Below are 8,810 nucleotides of genomic sequence, written 5' to 3' on the forward strand. Positions count from 1 at the left end.
TTCCCAAAAGAAACAAAAGAAACCCAGACAGACAACATTGCGAAATGGTAAATGCGAAATTCTAATCCAATTGAGTGGCACAGACTGCAATAATCATAAACAGATATTAGTTATTTACGGTCCTCACTCGAGTATTAATCCCTGCCCCCCGAATACCAAATTTGGTAATTGCCTCAATGGGCCATGACCGAAATTCTGGCCAAGATTTTGGGCCTCACCTAATTGCAGTAGTAACCGCTTGGTCGGATATTCTCGTAATGGCTCGCAACGAGTTCAAAGCCGACTTGGCCCTGGCTCCAATAGTTTTTCATTAGCCCGGGCAAAAGTATAAGCCCCCTTTTAAGTCTAATTAACTGCTAATAGGCAATGAATCATTATTACTCAAATTCGGGGGCGGAACGGCTGACGAGCGACGAAAGTGGAATGGTTAGTCCCTCGAAATTGTCGTGTGCTCACCACCGAAACACATCGGAATAAACTTATAGGCGGGGTGAAAAAGGGTTCAAAGGAAGTACGACAGAAAATACTCTGCACTCGAGCTGAAAAAAATATTCCAAACTGTTACTGACTACTGATTTCAACATTTTGCATTTACGCCTTAATTAATTTTTGAAAAATAGCATCACAGAAATGTGACCAGAAACTTTTCTTTCAAGCATCCAATTTCAAAGCGGTGTATCCTTAAAGTCCTGAATCTTAGCGTTTAAAACTTGGTTTGTAATTTCAGGCCGATTTTTTGAAAAAATGTGTGATGTAACACATCTAATCTCCGAAAAAATCGTCTTTGCAGAAAAGTGACCAAAAACGTGCAGTCCTAAATCCATAACTTTGCTTTTAGTCATTTGATTTCAAAGTGGTAAATCCTTAAAATCTGGTAGCTTAGGTCTCTAAAATTCTGCATTTAAATTTTGTTTTGAAAGTTTGAATTGTTTTTTTTACAATATAACTCCTTAATCAATTTCCCAAAAATAGAATTCCAGAAAAGTGACCAAAACCTACACTGTTAATTCTATAACTTTTCTTTCAAGCATCAGATTTCGAAGTGGCATGTCTTAAAATTCTTGTGGCTTAGTGCTCTAAAAAACTGCATTTAAAACTTGGTTTTTAATTTCGGGTCGATTTTTTGCAATTTTTGTGATGTAACCCCTTTCTTAATTGCCAAAAAAATCGACTTTGCAGAAAAATGACCAAAAACCTGCAGTTCTAAATCCATAACTTTTCTTTCCGGCCTCCGATTTTAAAGTGGTATACCTTTAAAGTCTTGTAGCTTAGGTCTCTAAAGCGTTGTATTTAAATTTAGTTTTGAAATTTTGAGTTGTAATTTTTTACGATATAACTTTTTAATCAATTTCCGAAAAATAGAATTCCTGAAAAGTGATCAAAAACCTACATTGTTAATTCTATAACTTTTCTTTCAAGCATCCGATTTCGAAGTGCTATGACTTTAAAGTCTTGTGGCTTTGTGATCTAAAAATCTGCGTTTAAAACTTGGTTTGTAATTTCGGGTCGATTTTTTGCAATTTTTATGATGAAACCCCTTTCTTAATTTCCGAAAAATTCGTCTTTGCAGAAAAGTGACCAAAAACTTGCAGTTCTAAATCCATAACTTTGCTTTTAGGCCTCCGATATCTAAGTTGTATGTCTTTAAAGTTTTGTGGCTTAAGCCTCTAAAACTGTGCATTTAAGTTTGATAATTTTGGGTTGTTATTTTTTCGCACGTTAATTAGTTTCTGTAAATAATTTCAATTCTAAAAATTGTCAAATGAACAAATTTTAAAATATTTTAATATTTTTAGTATATTTAAATAAAATAAACCGCAATTAATGAAAGCCAAAGAGACAAAAATATCTAAATTGAGAAAAGAAATATTTAAATTTGCTACGTTTTTTTTACCAGTGTAACATAATTTTATTGCTCAAATATTTCCCAGAAAATTTTATAAAGAACTAAACATAGTGTACAATTAAAATGTAATTCATAACATTACAAGTTTTAACAAGTGAATTATTCACACTTAAGAGCATTTAAGGGAAGACGCTTTTGGCCTGATCAGCATTACTGCACGCCTAAGGAAATCTGTATACCATTTAAGTGTTGATGTATTTCGATCGCCATATTTGCCACACAAATTGCTAAAAGGAAACAAACCAATTATATTAAAAATACTTAAAAAGATTTGAGATAAATGAAAATAAATGAGCGGCTTAATGTTTTCATTAGAAGATCGTGCTGGTGTCAATATCCAAAAGTTTCTTAGGACATATTGACATACCTTAACTTTCTTAATACAATATATGTTAATCGGGACAACTATTCTATGATTTTATATTGGTGTCATAGGACTGTTCTGGAAAAATTGGTTTGAAAGAAATTTCTTCAGAATTACATTATTGTGCTAAAAGCTTCCAATGACAGAAATATTTATCTTTCTTTATGCATAATGAAATCAATAATTAATGAAATTGATGATCAAAAAAATTAAAGCTTTAATTACCTATAATAGCATTCATTGTACCACCAAGCACCTTCATGTTTTGTAGCACAGTTTATGTCGGATAAATCATTTTTCCGATCCTTAGTGCTAAACTGCATGCCCAGATGATAAGTGAGACGATCTGTGGCGTTTCCAGAAGCTAAGCCCAAAGATTGCAATGTGTAATTGGTACTCTCGGGGCCAACTTTAAAATCGTCATATAGTTCGTAAGATTGCTTGCTGCCCAAGGGAGTCACGAGTACTAGCAGTTCATGGGGCTCTGATGAGGTCATAGCATGAATTTTATCTAGGCCCAAAAAGAATTCATTGTTTAGCTGGCCAAAGCCGTGTTTGTAGTCCTTCCATTCGCGGTAAAAGTTCTCGCTTCCATCGTTTCGCCTCAGAATAATCGTCCAGCCTCCATCGTAACTCCGTTGATCGCAGGCCACCTGAAAGGGGGTTTCACTGTACTCGGGCACACGGATCCAGAGTTTGGTGCTCTTCAATGACTCGGAACAGCTGGTAGGCAACGAATTGGCCACACAAAAATCTTTTCTTTCTTGTTCACCACTATAAAGACACATTATTAAATAAATTTTGTTATTAGAAAAACATTGCTATTATATATAAATACAAATTTTTTTAAACATAAATACTTACCGCACAGCAGCATCGTTAGTTATTTTTTCAGCCGAATTACTATCTTGGCTGGCCAAAGTTATTGAAAATAAAAGGAAAAATAATATTCCCAAACGCAACATTTTTCTAACAGGGTTCTGACAAGACTGCACTAAATTGTCAACGAAATTCACGCATTTATAGTGTTAACAATTATTACAAATTTCTAAGAAACGTTTCTGTTTATATAAAAAGATAAGATTTATATTTCCCTGGTATATATTGATAATTTAAAATATATTTATTTATTGGCGTTAATCAAAGAAGACTCTTAACTGATAACTTCAATTAGAATTACTTTTTAAGATAGGAACTTTTTAAGATTAAAAAGTGAGGCAGGCGCTTGTCAATTTTTAAACCCATTATTAGTTTATACAGATAGAGAAAAGCCCCATAGTAATATTCAACATTGAAATATTTGAGTGTAACATTTTTTTTCAAAATAAAAGCTTACTTAAAATAAAACTAAAAACATGATAATGTAATTATTAATATATTTAATTTGTTTATCCAATAGAAAAATAAAAGATTTCAATTTATTTAAATTTATAACTCAATTATTTCATACTTAAAAATAAAAAACAAAAGTGTTACGCACCCCCAAAATATGTAAAACAAAGTGAAAATATTTGGATTTACCATCATTTTTCTCTGAGTGTAAAATAAGGAATATTATCGTACCCCGATTTAAAAAAACCCTCTGATGATTATCGTTAATAAACTGTATTTTAATCTTATTTATTTCCTACTAATTTCGAATGACTATGGCCAATCTCTTGAGTAATTCAATATGCCGGCCTCAAGCCGTTTAACCCGAAAAGCGTATCATAATTTATAAATAAAGTGTGACTAATGCCAATGAAAGAGGACCCAGAGTAGAACTTCAACTCCGCCGAGTGTAACTGCAATCCATTAAGCAATAAAATTCATTCATTTATTATTTATTATGATTACAGCCCCATTGTTCTTCCTTATTTTTCTGCTTTTGTGGGTGGCAGACTTTAAGTGGTAATTACAGGGAGCCACGCCCACACATGAAATGGAAATGGAAATGGAAATCATAAACATAAAGCTAAGAGGCGGCTGGCAAATGAGCCAGATCCGAAAGGAGTGTATATAGAAGGGGGCGGAGCCGGTCAGGCTAAGCAGATCATAAGCGTAAAGTGCTCTCAATGGGTGGAGAAAGCAGTAAGGAGAGAGGAGAAAGCCAGGAAAAAGGGGAGGGGGTCTATCCTGCGTAACAAATGCAATAAATGCGAAAAAGGACTCGCCAACAAATGGCGACAAGGAAATCAAAGAAAGGCACCGAGATGAAGAAAACTTGAAGAGCGGGAAATTATAAAAGTGAGGGAAATCAACTCATAAATACCCATTATTAATTATTTATGTACAAATTATTATTATTTAATTTGAGAGCTAAAGAAACAACAAGATTATATGTTGAAAATATACATAGGAATACAAAATATTTAATCCTTAAAAATGTATAGATTAATTTTTGTTCAAGCTGAGTTTAAACTTTGCTTATTTACTTCACTTTAAAAGTCTGGAAGAATAACTACAAAGTATTGGCTTGCATTTTTAAATAACATGTTATATCATTATATATCATATACATGTCTAAATTATATAAATTTGAATTAAATATCATTATTATATATTATATATATATTATATTAAAATCTGTATATATTTATGAAAACTAATAAAATAAAAAAATTGTTAATTAAATAATCATAATCAGCTAAAGGATTCAAGTCCAGTTTAGTTATTAAACCTCCCCAAAAACATCTAACCATTACAAGAAATGGGTATCGAAAAACTTTCCTTGCACTGGACCACAAAGAACTTTCCAAGGCATAATAATAATTCGTAAATTGATTGTGTTTAGTGAAGTTTGAATAAATCCAGCGAATGAATGGGAGGAGAAAGCAGCAGACGGAATCGGCAGGATAATCCACTAAAATTTACAACAAACGGAAACAGCAACAGGAAAAAGTCAAGCTGCCAAGGCATCTAACAAATAAAAATAAATTTCTTACTCGATGAGTGCAAAGGACTGTGGATACCAAAAAAACAAGAAAGGAAAAAAAAGAATTCAGAAAACCGAACATATGCGCGTTGATGAGTTACTGGGTGGGAGTATCTGTAGAATGAAATAAAAATGGGGAAGCAAAGCAAAACTTATGACTGTCAGCAGATAAAGCGAGAAAGCGAGGACGAAGTCTGCGGAAAACCCCTCGATTTTCCTGCCCTCTTTCCCTCCAGCACAAGGACTATCAAAGTGAAATGCTAAAGCAGCCAAAAATCCACGAAATAATGGCAGACACAACACGGAAACAACTGCGACGACAACGCATGAGATGGCGTAGGATCAAGATGGGATATAGCAAGGCAAGAGGAAAAAAACCGGAAAAAAGTGACGACACTGAAAAAATCATAGTTCAATAAATAAATAATTTCCGTTTAAAAAATATAAATTTTAAAAAAGCCAGTTGTTGATTAATTCCTTGAGACTTAAATATGTATTTATAAAATATTTATTTCCCTTAAAACTTTTGTATTAAATTTGTTTGATAGTAATGGACTAAGAAGTTAGTTGCATACTTTTTTTTAGATAAACAAATTTTGTACTCAACTAATTTATTCTTTTGAAAGTTTCGAATGTTAAGGTAACAAGTAAATTAGGTAATAAAATGTATAAGATATATCAAGCATTTTATAAATACAATTTATTTTAATTTTAAACAAAAATTGTTGAGAACCTATTTAATATACTTTTTTATATCAACGACTTGTAGCTGTAAGTTTTATTTAATAAATTTATTAAATACAAATTTTGAGAAAACCATTTTATATATATTTTATGATCAACAACTATTAGCTGTAAGTTTTTTCCGTGCTCGTTGAGTTGGTCACCATGCAAGTGATAGTGAAAATCCTAGCTGGAAGCCACGGTGTCATTGTCTTGCCCACCATTGCCATTTGGTGTCATTTGGCATCATCATCAATATGGCTAAAAGGACAATGCGTTAAATGCCAAGCTGCAAGCTGGAGATGTGCCACGCCCCCGTTTCCTACCCGCCCCCATATCCATAGGTGACATCTGGACAATGAGTGCGCATATTGCGCTGTGTGTGTTCGGTAAGCTCTCGCAATTGCTTTCGGTTTTTTGGACCTCACATGGGGGAAAAAACGAAAGAAAAGATGCTGAAAAAAGAAAGGAGCCATTAAAAGTGCTTCGAAAAATGCCTATGGAATGTTTTCCTATACATTTCCTCCTTGCTCCTTCTGCTTATCATCGTCTTTGATTTATTTTTTGCATAAAATTGATTTGGTGTGGCAGATGATTCCACAGTTCCACAGAACAAAGACCTGTGCATTTAAAATAAAAAATCAGATATCAACCAAACGTTTTTAAAACCGAAATAAATAAACTTCCTTTATATTTTTTTTTTAAATACATTTTTATTAAATTATTAATTAAGGTATTTTCAGGCATATTATCGAAAGAATTGGTAAAGTATAAAGCAGTATCTTAACTTTTATGTATTTTACATTTGATTTACATGGTTCCTTACAGAGCTACACTTAGTCTAGGTTCATATCCCATATGTACCATATATACCCCATCCTCTAAACGACCGGTTATGTTCAGATGGCCCTGAACGATTCCGGCGACAATAATAATAAAAAAAAAAAAAAAAAAAAAACAGAGCTACACGTAAAAAAAACAATGCATACTTTTAAGGGCAAGTAAAAAAAACATTTTTCAGAATAATCCATACTTTGATCTAAAACTAATAAGAAAAAATAATGAGCTTTTCATTTTTAAGTTTTTATTTGTTTTTAAAGAGCGAATTAAGAAAACCTTTTTCGGCGGCTTAGCAATGTATATTTAGCTATCAAGGGGTTACAATTTATCAAGTAACAAAATTAGAAATTGTTTTGTATTTGTAAATTTATTAAGTAATAAAGTTTATAAATGGTGACCATACATTAGGTGAATTCAATTTACGTTTTTTGTGCTACTAAATATCGAGTCAGCTTCAGATTTTTTATGATTATACATAGCTCACTGGCCACTCCTTAACCCCTCACAGCCTTAACCCCTTACATACTTCGCTTTTGGCCAGAAGACTATCTATCGACAGTTTGCACAAATGGGGCCATAAATATGCATTGTGTCACATTAGAGTGTGTGCGTCTGTGATCGAGTGTGAGTGCGTACGGGAGTATCTGTGTGAATATCTGTGTGAGTTGGCTATATGTCACTGGAGGTTAATAGATTTTCCTTTAGCGTGTCAGCGGGGTCATGGCAAACGCCAGGATGGAAATGGGAAAACAGATACAGGGGGAGATGCTCCTAGAATAGGGAAATCTTAAGGGGCAGTAGGGGTAAATGGACAGGCCCTTCCGGCCAGAAAGAAAACACCGCTATGAACGTTAACTTTTTCATTCGCAAATGCTGCTACACGATGGGAGGTAAAGTTATTCCCTGAGACTTATGTTTGGTTTTATGGCTAATAAAGTTATATGTAAAGATCTGAAAAAGGCAAACTAATACTGAAAAATATTTATAACAACAAAGTACAAAGCTAATGTTTTAAAACACCAAAGAAATTTTTGCTTCCAGTTTAAACCTATAAGTCTATCAAAGACGAAAATATATCAAAAACGATTTTGAAAATATGGTATACAAAATGCGTATTAAAATATACAACAAAAGTATATTTGAATATATAATAAACATATTAATAGCAATTGATTTCAATTTCTTAAAATAAATAATAATACAAACAAACCATCTATAAGCTAATAAAAAATAAACTAAGCTAAACGGGCACTTAATCTTAGGCGGAATCCCCACACAAATCACATGATTAAATCCCATAAATTCTATTTCGAGTGGATAACCAAAAGTTGATCAATGGCCAACCGAAATTTAAGCTAAAGGGGGCCAGGTAGTGGGCACAAATCTGATGAAATTTAATTGCCAGACGCCCAAATTCCCAAATTCAACTCCTTTAACAAAGACATTCGAGATTTGGGCATTGCGTGAGCGAAGTTTTTCCCGAGTTTTCTTTTTACGTATTTTTCCCTCTAAGAGGCTGTGTGGAGTTTTTATTACGAAAAAAAAAAAATAAAGGGATGAAGGGGGGCAGCAGCTAATGGATTCTATTTAACTTCCACTGACTGCTAATGGATTTTTCTTGACCCCAAATGAAAACGCGCATCGAAATGCGATTGAAAAATGCTTATAAAAAATAGAAAGAGGAAGTACCATAGAGTGTATAATGGAACAAAAAAAGAAAAATACCAGCAACAAACGAAGCTAAATGAATTGAAAATGGAAGTGAAATGCAATGCAGAACATGGAGGCGGAAATGCTCCACCTGCAAGTAAGCCAAGTTATTCTGTGCTAACTTAACTCGAGCTCTTTTTAAAGTTATCTGGCTATCTAACTTTTAAGTGCAAAGTATCATGGGACCCGCCTAATTATTACAAATAATTCTTAATTTTCATGACCTCAACGAAAGGAGCTGCTGAAACACCTGAAAAGGGGCCCAGAAATAATGTCCAAAATAAAGTTATGCTTCAACAATTTTTACTTTACGACTCTTCTTCTTCTTCTTCTGCGGTGTAGGTGGGAGACAA

At 33.3% G+C, this 8,810-nt stretch overlaps 1 protein-coding gene across 1 annotated transcript; it reads right to left on the minus strand.

The window, feature by feature from the left end:
• Window positions 1-1,889: 1,889 nt before the first annotated feature.
• Window positions 1,890-3,289, minus strand: LOC128253521 (ryncolin-4-like). Its single transcript, XM_052981978.1, has 3 exons — window positions 3,135-3,289; window positions 2,496-3,044; window positions 1,890-2,133 (listed from the first exon to the last, which is right to left on the minus strand). Exons 1-3 carry the CDS (start codon window positions 3,233-3,235, stop codon window positions 2,016-2,018), a joined length of 768 nt encoding a protein of 255 aa, XP_052837938.1. The 5' UTR covers window positions 3,236-3,289; the 3' UTR covers window positions 1,890-2,015.
• Between the last annotated feature and the right edge of the window lie 5,521 nt (window positions 3,290-8,810).

This window comes from Drosophila gunungcola (genome assembly GCF_025200985.1).
Source record: "Drosophila gunungcola strain Sukarami chromosome 2L unlocalized genomic scaffold, Dgunungcola_SK_2 000037F, whole genome shotgun sequence".
In the NCBI taxonomy this organism is placed as follows: Eukaryota; Metazoa; Arthropoda; class Insecta; order Diptera; family Drosophilidae; genus Drosophila; species Drosophila gunungcola.

What these genes read in the sequence shown, in the direction of transcription:
- LOC128253521 (XM_052981978.1), bottom strand. Translation starts at nt 3,235, where the DNA reads ATGTTGCGTTTGGGAATATTATTTTTCCTTTTATTTTCAATAACTTTG. An exon ending in ACTAACGATGCTGCTGTGCG is followed by an intron (nt 3,045 to 3,134) that starts GTAAGTATTTAT and finishes GTGTCTTTATAG; the next exon opens with TGGTGAACAAGAAAGAAAAG. An exon ending in TACAATGAATGCTATTATAG is followed by an intron (nt 2,134 to 2,495) that starts GTAATTAAAGCT and finishes GTTTCCTTTTAG; the next exon opens with CAATTTGTGTGGCAAATATG.